Source organism: Hylaeus volcanicus, chromosome 4 (assembly GCF_026283585.1).
Source record: "Hylaeus volcanicus isolate JK05 chromosome 4, UHH_iyHylVolc1.0_haploid, whole genome shotgun sequence".
Taxonomy (NCBI): Eukaryota; Metazoa; Arthropoda; class Insecta; order Hymenoptera; family Colletidae; genus Hylaeus; species Hylaeus volcanicus.
The window spans coordinates 15,119,206-15,133,271 of NC_071979.1; the positions used below are offsets into that span (position 1 = coordinate 15,119,206).

At 35.9% G+C, this 14,066-nt stretch overlaps 2 protein-coding genes across 3 annotated transcripts in view; one reads left to right on the forward strand and one right to left on the reverse strand.

Moving 5' to 3' along the window:
• Nucleotides 1-11,988, reverse strand: part of LOC128875681 (protein rhomboid) — a 435,457-nt gene extending 423,469 nt beyond the window's left edge. Inside the window, exons 1-4 of one of the 2 annotated variants that reach the window (XM_054121491.1) lie at nucleotides 10,440-11,988; nucleotides 6,254-6,495; nucleotides 5,239-5,262; nucleotides 4,985-5,149 (exon numbers count right to left, since the gene is read on the reverse strand). In XM_054121491.1, the coding sequence (XP_053977466.1) occupies nucleotides 4,985-5,149; nucleotides 5,239-5,262; nucleotides 6,254-6,433 (369 nt within the window). In that variant the 5' untranslated portion in view covers nucleotides 6,434-6,495; nucleotides 10,440-11,988. Of the gene's footprint in view, nucleotides 1-4,984; nucleotides 5,150-5,238; nucleotides 5,263-6,253; nucleotides 6,641-10,439 lie in introns of those variants that run through there. The other variant, XM_054121492.1, reaches the window with a different exon arrangement.
• Nucleotides 11,989-12,193: 205 nt separating this feature from the next.
• LOC128875682 (soluble calcium-activated nucleotidase 1) lies at nucleotides 12,194-13,880 on the forward strand. The gene is made up of 4 exons (XM_054121493.1): nucleotides 12,194-12,966; nucleotides 13,043-13,246; nucleotides 13,327-13,484; nucleotides 13,580-13,880. The coding sequence occupies exons 1-4, from the start codon at nucleotides 12,342-12,344 to the stop codon at nucleotides 13,790-13,792; spliced, it is 1,200 nt and encodes a 399-aa protein (XP_053977468.1). The 5' UTR covers nucleotides 12,194-12,341; the 3' UTR covers nucleotides 13,793-13,880.
• The last annotated feature ends 186 nt before the right edge of the window (nucleotides 13,881-14,066 follow it).

The window sequence follows — 14,066 nt, forward strand, 5'->3', positions numbered from 1 at the left end:
ACATTTAAGATCTGTAAGATGAGTTTCTGTAAAAATGTTCGCCTTCATCAGACTCCACGGTATCTTCTCCGTTATTTTGTTAATTACTATACTCCGAATATCTATGCATTTATGACAAGTATAAATACATCAATATAAAATGCACGTTAAAACATTTAGAAGACAAATCATACTTTAATTAATGTTTCTGTTCGTTATCTGTGTATGTAAAGACATCAATTTGCATAAGCATCTGCTAAATCTAATAATGATACGAATTTGCATAAGCATCCACAGTCTATTAAATACATTAAACAGGACTTTTTCACTTCTACTGCCTAAAGAAGGTTCCACAGAGAATCGTAACCATTGAGTAAATACGAGGAATCCCTCGATTTTGGTATTTGTCTCTCCTAATCCCGAACATCTTCGCCAAGTACGATCGATCTAACACCAAATAAACTCGAATATCCCCGACTTTGGCGCGTTTCATCGCAATAGAAAGTGCGAGCTGTCCGATCGTCTACAATAAATAACACGCGTCCCGAAGACGTATGGGCGTAGACTCGAGCGAAGAAGACGTACGAAAAATAGAGATAAAGATACGAAAGGAGGATCCTTTGGCGAGCTGCGATTAGCAATTAGTTCGGATGTAGGTGGTCACTGGATGTTTGCCCAGCGCTGAACCGACCATTAAAGAAAAGGAGGGAGAACCGTCGAAAGAAGCGAGAAGATAAAAGAAGGGCATAGTCGGCGCTTAGGTGGCCTTTGCCAGAGTTTCGGCAAGTCGATGATTCCGAACACGATCTCGGTGGTCCTCCGTCCTTCTTCGTTTCGTGTCGGGGGTCGCCCCTGCGTAAGGTAATTTTTTCCTCTTGCTCTCCGCCACGTCCAAAGAGGTCCACCAGGTTCATTCTTCTCTCCTTTGCTCTTCCCGGATATCAATTATGTCCCTGTGGGCCGCGCGCATTGCCACGAAGAGACCCACCGACGTGTGTCTCACCTCCACGAAGAGAGGACCCCGAGGTTCGCCTCGTTATCCCTCGCCGTGGGCGTCGAAATCCCTGTGTAAGGTCTCTCAGGAGCTACAAAGTGCAATTTAAGAAAATTCTCTCCTCTCCTTTCGCCTCCACTTTTGGTTCTTTCATCTCGTTATAGCGTCCGCTATGGTGCTCCCTCTTATTCGTAAATCTCGACGATAAATCGTACTACTGTCACTCGTCTACGAGGAGACTTATTTATTAAGTCCTCCCTGACTTTTTTTCACTCGGAGTCGCGTCTTTCTGGGCACCTTTGCCTTTCCACCCCGCCGATACGGCAGCTGCTTTTGCGACACGCAGACCCCCTGAACCCTGCAGGGAAATTTTAAATTTTGTTGCCCTTGTTGCGTTCCACGTGGTTTCTACGTTGGCCACTCGAGTTTTAGTGAAACGCTGTGATACGTTTACTTAGAATTTTATTTTAATGGACAACGAATAAAACGAACGTAATTGAATTAATTTTACTGGTCGAACTCATAATTTTATGTAGAATTAATTATATAATTTCAGCAAAATGCGAGTAGAAAAACTTGAATTTTATCTCGACGTTGAGGATATTCATAATAAAAAAAAACTGAGAAGTATTGAGAATATTCATAAAGAATTGAGAATTTCAAAAGCATATTGAACATTTTAATCAACATTAAGCACTTTAATACATCATTACTGCAATACTGCGAATTTGTATAAATATGCGATGATTTTAATAAAAAAAAAACTAAATGTATTAATAAAAATGTAATAATTTTAATATATAAACGAGAACGTTTCATACGAAATTGAAAATTTTAATGGTAATTTTTCGATTAAAAACTCGTCAACGAAATTCTCGCTGAATATGATTGATTATAATTAATTTATTATTTCATTAATTCACAGCTGAGTTTTTTCCTGAATGTCTCTAATAATTTGATGAACGATTTCCGTAGAAAAACTTGAAAAAACATTGAAATTTCGCGTTTTAATTGATAGAACGCCCCGCGATGGTAAAATATGCGTAGTCTCGATCGCGCTACAAACGAGATTATCACGTTCGTGTATGGTTCGTGTAAAATATTAAGTATGCAAACGGTATATAGTGCAACGAGAGAGGTGCATGCCACGGAAATCCTGGTTTCCGTCGTTCGATCCCGTCGCCCATAAATCATACTACCGTGGAGAGAATGCTTGCGATTCCAAGCTCCTGAATAATTGCGTCTACCTTTAACCACCTGCGGGTTTAATCCTATCATCCCGCGTCCTCTCTTACAGTAAAAGAACGAAATTCCTGGTATTCAACCATGGATAACAAACGCGAACAGGCTGGAAGAGCGCACGGTTCACTTTTCACTGCGATCGTCGTGAAAAAGATAGTAATCGCCACTACGTGGTAAATGACACTAAGCTGTGCACGACGATTATAACTCGAAAAAGGAGAAAAATAAAGGATTGCACAAATTATGTGAAAAATAAATACACCAACCTTCATTATCTCGCAAGTCAATAAACAATGATTTGGTAATTGAAGAATAAGTACATGTATGTAGGATAGCGTGATAATGGCGGCATAGCCTTTAAAACAAACAGCAGGCGCCATGGACACACGCGCATGCGCCCAGAAGCGTATCTCTTTTGTTTAGAGGATTAAGTGGTAAGAGCCGAAAGTCAGTCATTGACATCAGCCTACCAACCTGTAAAGACCTATGTATGTATTATCCATTTATTGTATATTAAATATATTCTTGTTCTTGCTTAAAGTAAATAACTACTTTACCTTCACCTGATCCGTCGATCCCGTATCGTACATGTACGTATATCAAAAACAAAATTTTGTAGGAGTAAAGTGGTCTTTATCTACTAATAATATCTAGTTATTATATATCTTATATAATAACTAGATGAATAAAGCGGTCTTTGCGATAAATTACAAAACGTCCTTCTACATTCCTTACTAGAAATGCTACTTATACATTTCATCTTGAATTTATTTTATTCAAAAGTATTACTAATAAATATTTACACAACAAAGTTTCACCTTCACGTGTGAATTTCAAACTAGCTTTTGTATCGACAAATAATTATTAACAGTTGATATTTCTAGTAAGTTTGGTTGATATAAAACATTGGGAAAGAACGATCCGAATGAATGTTTGAATAACAAGCTCAAGTGATGAGAATATCTGAAAAATATTTTCATGGAACAAAATCTATTCATACAAGGGAAACATTCATATACGGAACAGAAGAAAATCTCCAACGGTTTCCCCTTTCCCTTTAACGTAGGTATTTGCAAATCCCAGATTTATCGCTGATCTTCAACTGAATTTTATCTCGGTGATCCAAGTAAGCCGAGTAAACCAGATAAAGAGATTTGTGTCTATTCAAGAAAGAAAAGAAAAAGAAACTCAAGATGTGAATATCCGCAATGTGATCAATCCTATCCAACAAACTTTAACGTTGCAATGTAAACAGTCTCTGTACAGCTATGTATGAAATTATTACTAAAATCAATACTGTGAGGAAAATATTATCCCTAAAATAAAGCGAGGTATATTGGTCTCCGCAGTAATTAACCAACAATAAGAAAACAATATGAATTCTTTCCTTTTGCAAGGCATCATTAATTGGTTGTAAAATGTTTACGTGAATAATCCATTAGTAATTATTAGATCACAGATGAAATTTCTGGCGTATTAATTCCGCTCGTTTAACCCGAGATTCAAACTAGATCTATTTGTGCGTGGACAATTTTCTGCCACTCAACGTCGGATTTACTTACTTCCCCAGGACCGTAAAAAAAAAAGGGAGAGGGAGGGAACCGCCAAAAATTTGTCAGCAAGCTTGAACGCGAACAAAGGGCCGCCCGTCGGTGTACTATACCTTTAAACGTCGAGATTATCATTGTTCCGATATTTATCTACCAGTTTCTGGTCGCATGGTGCCCTCCCTCCAAACTCCTCCCCCTCATACATCTTAGCTCCTCGTTGTCGTTCTAATACCGTGAAAACGAAATTCCAAAAACGGCCGCATTTTTCGGATTGACAAATAAACGGACAATGAAAAGTTCCGAACTTGCCCGTCGAGTGGAATAAGTCTATTTAACTGTCGCGAACTTTTTCTAGCCCCCGTTTCCTTTCTCCGTTTGCTTCCTACGAGGCGTGCTTTTCAAGAAACCAGATAAAAATCTGGCCTCAGTTTCCAGCTTATTTTTGGCACACGCTCTCGAGAGGAATGGGCTCTCGGGACCGAAAATTGCGGTTCTTTTATAATTTTGTTTTTCTTTACAGAAAGGAACAGATCGAAATTAAAATTAACAGATATATAGCTCTTTTAGAGTATTGTGTGTTTTTCCTTTTTTCGGTGAATATTTCAGTTTGTACTTTATTAATGGCATCTCTTTAAATAAAAATTATTCAATGTTATTGTATTCATAGAGTAAAGGCTATACGAATTCCGCCGCTCCTTAAACGTATAATTTTACGAATATGAGGAATATATTGTAAATATATTAGCTATACTATGTGGTTTCATTCTAATAAATTGTGTTTTCTTTGACGTAAATCAAATTTTTGGTAGCATAGGAGGTTGTTACTGCTCATGTGAGGTTTAAGATTAAAACATTGATGTTCTGAAGTAATGATATCTTAGTAATGATATAAAAAGAATAAAATGAAAAGATATGTATATAATTTGTTGAATGAAAACATGTTTTAGACAAATATATTTAGGTCAGGCCTTTTATAAATTATAAATAAACCAGAATGATATATATGTAACTATGTGAATAAAAAATGGTTCAGATAAAAGTGTCTAGGATAAGCCTACCTAAATATTTGTTCCCAAATTTTCTATAGATTTCATGCCAAAATTTAGCGATGGTTTAGTAATAATTTATACAGAATAATATGGTAAAGTATTTCAGGCAAAACAATCTGGCTTCGTAGAATTATACCAAAGTAGAATAATTTAATTTGCAGAGCACTTACCACATTGACGAAATCCTGAAACGTCACCGCATGAACACGTGACTCCTTTGCCCTGGTGAGGAGAATATCCCGTTTATTCGGGGGTATCTCGGCTTTCCATTCGGGACTTTTCAGAGCCGCCAAAAAATCCTCCACTGGTATCTCGCCAAAACCCTCCGGATCAAACTGAAGAAGCGAAATCAGTCACGCTTGAGCCGTGCGTCGTGTAGGGGGATTTTTTGGCAATACATATGCCGCCAAGTACCTATACGTACCTTATCAAACAGCATCCGCCATTTCTGTAATCAAATTAAAGCGGATAAACGCTGGCAATCATTTTAAACAACTCGGACCATGGAACATTTGCAATTTAGTTATCTCCTCGTGTCTTTATGACCCAAAACGAGATTTAAACATTCATGGGAAGTTGTATTTCTCAATATTTATCTCTCATACATTATGTACCACCCAATTATTTAAAACAACGTTTCTGATTTGTATAAAAAGTTTGTTACGTAAAGATTCTTTAAACGAACATGTGATACGAAATATTAAAATATTGAAATTATAACTTTACATATCAAATTTTGATCAATTACCTACATATAAATTTTATCGCTTTATAATATTAGTATAGATAGAGTAGTATAAACAAAATATAAAGGTACAGAATCAATTTCTACACCTAATAGTAACAAGTGTGTACATGTACAATGGGTGTAGAATGTATTCGTACACCGATCAATTTTCCAAAAAACTTTTGTGTGAAATTGTAGTTTCTTAACTTCTTTTTTTGTAATCAATGATATTTTACATATTCTCAGAAGTCTCTAAGATAGATATAGTCCAAACAACATTTACTAGTTAATATAATTTGTGAAATTAACAAAAAGATGCGAAAAGTGGGTGAAAGTATAGAAGCAATAAGTATTTCAACGATTCTTATGACGAACTATTTACAGCAGAGTTTGTAACGTAAACACATTAGTTTATTGCTCCGTGCGAATTAGAAAACATAAAATTTCCAATAAAGTACTTTTAAACAGTTGTCCGAATACTTATTGCTTCAACATTTCTATCGATTAATTGTTTTTTTTCTTGTTAATTTCGCAACTTACATAAATAGCTATTTTTGTTTGTAATCTATCTATTTTAGACATTTCCGAGAATATGTAGAATGTCATTGTTTATAAAAAATAAGTTAATAAATTATAATTTTACACAGTTTTTTTGGAAATTGATCGGTGTACGAATACTTTCTACACCCACTGTAGATGTATGTGTACGTACATCGTTGAGAAGCTCCCGCCTGTACTCGGATTCGTCGATATCGATTTCGGAAGCGAGATCCGTATGATCGGTAACATAGCCATCGTAGTGCGCGCTGTTCGCCTCGCTACGTGCATATTCTTCCTCCTCCTCGAGGGTACCGGCGATGGTCGGTATCGAAACACCGCTTGCCAGTAGCATCACCGCGCGTGGCACGAGGTCACCGTTTCAATCTCCTCATTCCACCTTCTTTCGTCCGTTTCCTGAAACACAACATTCTACGATCACTACCAATCCAATTAAACCAAGAATGGGGAACCATATACGAAGTAAACAATAATGCCTCGGTTATTGATCAAAATCGTTGCTCGGATTCAGGATTAGAAGTCATCACTGTTTACATTGAGTAACCAAAGTTACAGTTCCCTTTTTTATAGTTCAATGTACTATCTTATGATATCCAGATGATACAAGTCATTTATATGGACATTATGTAAAACGAGCATAGAGAAAAAGGTGCCTTGTTAGGCTGTTTATGTTTGCCCTACAGGCGTGTGGTTCTCGTCAAAAACGAACTACGAGTGGAAAATAATTGTGCACCAAGAACATTAAAAAATGATCGTTTCTAATAAAACCAAACTTTTAAAATAAATAAAATACAATTATAATGTTTAGTTCGATTTTATTTACGAATATTACTGCAAACACATCTCCATTTAATCTCCACTTAGTAATATTATGTCAATAATATTGACATAATATTATCACTTCAATAATATTGATCGTGTGTGTAATTGTATCGAATTCGATGGTTCAAACGAATATAGTTCTCAGAATCACCGTTCTTAAACGAAGAGGTCACTACGAGCCTATCGATACATTACGAGGTCGGTATAACAGTTCCTACAACACCAACATCCAATATTTATTATATATTTCATTTGTGCTCCTACCGAATCTCCGATCTATTTTATACTTAATTTGTGACCCAGTTTATCATTATATGACGTTTATAGTCGAATTTTATAAGCTTGGATCCACAAAGTCTAATCGTAACTGTACAAGGGATAACTGTCGGTTACCGATAATCGATATGACAGTGAACGAAGAATCTATCGTTGGTCATCGATGATTGACGCGATGAAATAAAAAAAAAAAACATCTTAAAAGAATATAGAAAGTTGTATATTTAACATATAACATAATTTTATACTAATTAACGTAAATTAAAATCATTCTATTAATTTTTGTACACCATGCAAACAAATGTAAATAAAGTATTTATCAGAACACATTTGAAATTATTTCATTTGTACGATACATTTGTGTTATTTTATTTAATGAAATATTTTTGGAAATAATCATTTTATATTTAAAATTATTTCGAATCAAATTGGCCCAAGCCTGATGCATTCAAATCGAATGTCCCCTCCTCATTACTTTCTAATAGGATAATAAAGACAACCAAGTAATTTGAACTAATGTTTCACGGATTCTAGAAATGGTGACACGAAAAATATCGATTACTTTCATTTTTGAGGACGTGCTAGAGTGATTCACTTGAAAATTCGTTGTACTACCATGGTACGAACTATGCGGTATGCAGCATAATACCGGCTGTGCGACGACGGTGCCGTTTCCATGGCAATACATCGTCGATAGGTTGGGTACAGACTAGTCATCCACTATACACACATAGACTGTTGTGCCGAAGAGCACCCAAAGATTATCGTCTTTAATAAAATCAAACCTTGACGCTAATCATATTTATCGTTATGAATGAGTTACTATGTTTTTTAAATTCTGTTCCCTTGTGAACTATTTAAGAAGTTTTATGAAGTATTTTGTCGAGGGGAAATATTTCAACTAAATTCAATTTTAAAAGTGAAAATGAGTGAAAAGTGAAAATTCAATATTGCAAATATTATAATGTGAACTTCACTTTCAATATTCTTTTATATTATTATATATTGTATGCATTTTGAAGCTTCTTGCACATTCGAATTCCCTGTAAACAAAACAAAATTCACAGTCTAATTATAATATACTTCAGAATTGAAAACATTACTATAGCGACAGTTTTCAGGCTAGAATAAGTTCTAATAGAAAGTGCAAACCTATATAACCGCGATGCAACCAGCGCACCCACGCGAGCTCCCATACCATCCTTATACAGTCACTTTCCCTTTTCCCTCCAACTGCTTTCCGTCTACATTCATTCGTTACCCTCCGTTTCGGCACGACGTCACCGAAACTCACCCCTCAGCACTGTCGTTCGACCAACCCCCACGAAGTCATCCCCCTATCCCAAGCGCACACTTGCTCCGTCTTTTTCCTATCCCATTTATCTGTCCTCCTCCTACGCCATCTTCTAAGCACAATTACGTCTCGTGCAAGCAGACCATTTATACGAGACGCTCCTAAGGTCGACAACCTTGAAGAACGTTCGACGACACGACGTCATGGCCGATGCTTCCTACGTAATACCTTGGTGTCTTCTTACAACTAGCCCTACCACGGCATTAGATTACCTCGGACCCTTGCAGCGAACTATGAAACGGGTGAGTCTACCTTCCGTCTATATCCTATTCTGTCTAGAACGTTATTCGACGCCAGAGTTGGCCAGCGATAACTTTATTTTAAACATAATACGACCAACTCCCGATACAAGTAGTCTCGCTTCGCGTAGCTTCTTTACACGAGATATTACTTGTTTTATATTGTTTAAAAAATCTAATTACTTTGCTTTATTTTGTAATTTCATCGATACTCTGTTATTGCCCTGTAGCGCCACTAATTCGCATGCTCGTCACACGCTGAGACGCTTGAAATGCCTACACGGAGAATAATACTGTAGAAAAATAGCATTTGCCTTCCATAAAATATTTTAGAAAGAGAGAAGGGTCCTCTTAACTATTAGCTTCAGATCTCGATAAATCCGGCACCGTTAACTTCAACAACAATTTTAATAAATAATAATAACTCGATAACTGGCACTCGAGAGATTAATTGATAATCATAATTATACGCCAATTTATACTGCTTAAGCACCTTCAAACCTACACTGTGAAATCTATACTTTTAGCTAAAATAGCGAAAATTTTATAATAATCATATTCCCTTGGACACGTGTCTTAAGATATATTAGGTATTATTTGAAAAATTTAGCTTGAAAATTAGGATTATTATCACATATTTCTAAGGCAAAATTTATGCTACAAAAATTAAACTAAAAAAAAAACAAGAAATAACTTGTGATTAAAAGAGGTTAATGCAAATTTTTTAGTCACGTGGATTATTGAAATTCGGATGAAACATCTGCAGATCAGGATCAGATGATGTCCTTTTAACCCTATGCCCGAGTTCCCGATCTACCCCTACTGTATAATACATTCTCACTTTCACCATTCTATGTAGAATGTGGTCTGCATTCACCAATACGTAATAAATGTAGACAAGAGCAACATACTCGGTTTAAATGCTGTAGAGTTGATTTATATTGGAAGATATGACAGTTGTAATGTGAAAAATTGAAAAATTTCACAATAAGTATTATAAGTTATGAGACATATTTGTATGTTTTATTTGATCGATTTAATGTCTGTATCGCACGGATTAATATAAGAAAGATAACATGTAAAATAATATGCTGATCTTGTATAGAAAATGCAAGCTTCAGCTGAAAGATTGTTTCTAACCTAACCCTATAGTAGATCTGCATATATTTCGCTGATTCTACAATAGTTAGACTATTTGTTCCTTGTATTATTATCACTAAATTGCTATTGCTACCTAGACTATTCAACCATATAGATCACTATGTAGATAAATGAAACAGAGTACTTGCAATACTTCCAACACAGCATGTCGAATATATCTTATTGTTTGCAGAATTACACAAAAATTATTCAACAAAAAATACAGAATTGTCTCCGAATACAGGAAAGTGATAAAGAAAAAAAAACATAAGTAAAAAGGGTTGACGATAAATGTTAAATAATTGAAAATTAAAAGAAATTTTTTAGAAATGGACAGAATATCTAATCTCTGAACAATTACAAGAGGACGCGATTTTGTTGTACCGTTTTTGGTTAAAATCGAAACAAATCGTGAGCTGACAATCAAATACACACACGTAAAATGTACAACGAGCGTAATTGCTGTAACATTTAATTCTATTCGTGTAATGTAATAGTTTACACCTTACCTTTTACACCGTGAATTTGATGATTTCGTTGTAACTTTCCATGAGTGTGCATCCACGAACGGAAAAAGGAGAGTATCACATGATGTTAACCGTAACACCATAATCGCCCGAAAACTTTGGTTCGCAGTAATTACGTTTCAACGAAATCACGCACAACACATCCGATAGTATCACACGTATGATGTATATTTGAAAATATCTTCACTAATCATACCGAATACTTTTATCCTAAACACTGAATGTAATTCGAAGCAACTGTCCTTTCTACTCTTAATTTTCACCGTGCAGTAACAGAACCGACCCCTTCTTCCCAGTTGTGGCGGCAGATTGTAAATCGAAAACACCCAACATCGATAAAACAGATCAAGAATCGATCAGTGATCTCGAAACACATCGAGACGATATTAGAAATAATCTCACATTGCAATTTGGCCAATCCATGAAACTATCAACAAGTTGGCCATACTGTTCGTAAATGGCGTGTTTCCTTACCGATGTCAACAAATAGACAAGGGCAGAGAGTTTACTTTTTCACCGATGCACGTGACGTAGAATTTGAAATGAAACATGGCGGTTAGACGGCGATTTTGACAGCAAGCGTGTACCGAGGAGTGACTTCGATGAACGCCAAGCATTTTAATCCAGAGGACACAGGAGATGGTACACTGGACGACGTGAATTTTGAAATGATAAATCGATCTGAATCTGTGTGTGATTGGACGTAAACAACGGGACGGTAGTACTGTACGTGCAATGGTAGCGCGGTGCCACAAGTAACTGCGGCAACGTGCGCAAAACGCGTTCAATCGATAATACAGGTTGCCGCGGAACTGCGATAGCCAATAGCAATCAGATCTCATAAGACACACGCGAGGTACACGTGGAAACTGGAAATGCGGCCGCTATTTAATATATTGCCAATATAACCGATGTACTCGGCGGGAAACGCGTTACACGACTGACGAGTACTTTGCCACCCTCGTACGCTTCCCTTCCTCCTCTCGATTCCCCTTTTCCACCCCCTCGATTCGTTTCACCCCAGACTCGTTCGTTCAACCCCAACGTTCAAGAATATGCAAGCGGCCGCTTGCATCGCTATTGACACGGTATAAATTGATACCTTTCCGATACAAGAAAGTTCCCGACGTTCTCGTTTCTTATTTTTATCCGCCATATTAACCCTATCGGTGCCAACCCAAAAAGTTGAATACAAGCATCTTTCATAGACAGCGTTTACAATTAAAATGATCGTCACTCTAACATAGTTTTGCACAGAACGTTTAATATGAAACATAAACGACGTTAATCAATTTGAAATGCTATTTGTGATATTATAGAATTTGGGAAGAGTTAACTACAAGAATAATAAACACAGCTGTAAAGATGAACCACTATAATGTAACGAAATATTGAAATGATTGTTGATAACTCCCCTTACGTCGCTATGCCTACTATCACCCATATAAAAACTTGTACAATACGGAAGATTTAATTAACAAAAAAATAAAAACTTTTTCAATCCAATTTTTGTAAAGCATTTATTCAATACATAAATATACCTTATCCACGCCTCTGCCTTTTCTTTCTTCCATAATCACATTCTTCTACAAGTTGCATTTCTTAGTACACTAAATGTTTTGTAAAGTATCCTTTTTGAAAATTCTCAATAACCTCATTAGATGTTAAATAGAAAGTTATGAAAGACGGCATATTGTATGACATTATTCTTAACATGATTTAAACTCTAATCCATTTTAGATGGCGCAGAATGCACTTGTCGACGTTTTCCTTTCATCGTCGTCAACTATGGCGACGAAAGAAGTTAGGTTATGTTAGGTTAAGTCTTTAGTTGTCAGTTTAAACATGCTCATAAGCTTGACGTTAATTTTTTTAGTGTAACAAATGAAACGGATGCGAATGCAGAACGGAAATACAGACAACATGTCATATTTGCGTGACTGGAGGCAAGCATTACGTACTCCGCACGTCTACAGAGTTGCCAACAGTACTTTTCGTATTCAAAGTCAATATTTGGCACTAATTTTCGTATTACTGAGTGTTCCTTTATTTTTACTCGGCTTTCCTTTGTTGCGTGGAAGTATTCGTTCTTCGACATCGAATGAGTATTTAACTCAGTGCCGGTATCACAAGTACAATAAGACATACCCTTTATCGACTCCGATTAGAACTTCAAATGGAATTACCTATAGAATAGGTATGGTGAGCGATCTTGATCATGATTCCAAAAGTTTAGACAAAAAGAATGTGTGGCACAGCATCATGAAGACTGGAAGTCTCTTTTGGAATCCTACCACGAATTTTCTTTCTATCGTTTGGGATGATAGAAACCATATGTTAACATCATCGTTAACTATGAAAGGACGTGGCATGGAATTGTCAGAATTAGTTACCTTTGATGGACGTTTACTGTCTTTCGATGATCGTACCGGAGTAGTATACATTATCGAAGGAGAGGAAGCATATCCTTGGGTCATATTAATGGATGGTAATGGCAAAAACTCTAAAGGTAGGTCGAGCTTATCGTCTGTAGTTTTAGTTAATCTATGAGAATATTGGTATTAAATATATGAATTCATTTCCAGGATTTAAATCTGAATGGGCAACTGTTAAAGACGAACACCTATACATTGGCAGTATGGGCAAAGAATGGACTACCCCATCAGGAGAATTTTTACACAATAATCCACTATGGATAAAAGTATTATCTCCTCGTGGTGAAATTCATTCTTTGAATTGGATTTCAAATTATAAACGATTAAGGCAAGCCATCGATATTGAGTATCCGGGTACACGATTATTCATTTCACATACAATTATTTTATATACGACTACGAAAATTAATTACTAAATACTACCTTTTTAATAGGTTATGTGATTCATGAATCAGGAGCTTGGAGCGATATACATAAAAGTTGGTTCTTTCTACCAAGACGATGTTCTCGTGAACGTTACAATGAAACTACAGATGAAACAATGAGTTGTAATGTTTTATTAATGACGGATGAAAATTTTGTAGATATCAAGGTTTTTATTTATCTCTTCTTTATCTTTATACTGTGACTCAGCGCATTTATTGGGTCATAAAATAAAATTTTGTATTGATAAATTCTTGTTTTCAGGTTATCAAAATTGGTACTTTAATTCCACTTAGAGGTTTCTCGAGTTTCAAATTTCTACCAGGCTCTCAAGACTCAATTATCGTGGCTCTTAAAACCGAAGAATATCAAGGACAGACTGCCACGTACATCACGGCATTTACACTCGATGGAGTAATTTTAATGCCGGAAGTTAAAGTAGTAGATAAGAAGTTCGAGGGACTAGAATTTATTTAACATTCCGCTTAGGAATAGTATTATTTAATTTAAAAAAATTATGTAAATAAATGTACAGATTTTATAGTACAATCTTGTTATCAAACATCTCATTGAAGTCTGTGTAAAATTGCTTCGCACAGATCTCTAAAAGATATGAATATTGTTCCTCCTAAAATGCAAAAGCGTCGAATGTTCTTCAACGTTCGGCAACTTTTGTAGCACACTCATATACCTATTTATATAACAAACGTGCGACTGCTGTAATATACCTTCATATAAATGTCATGAAGCT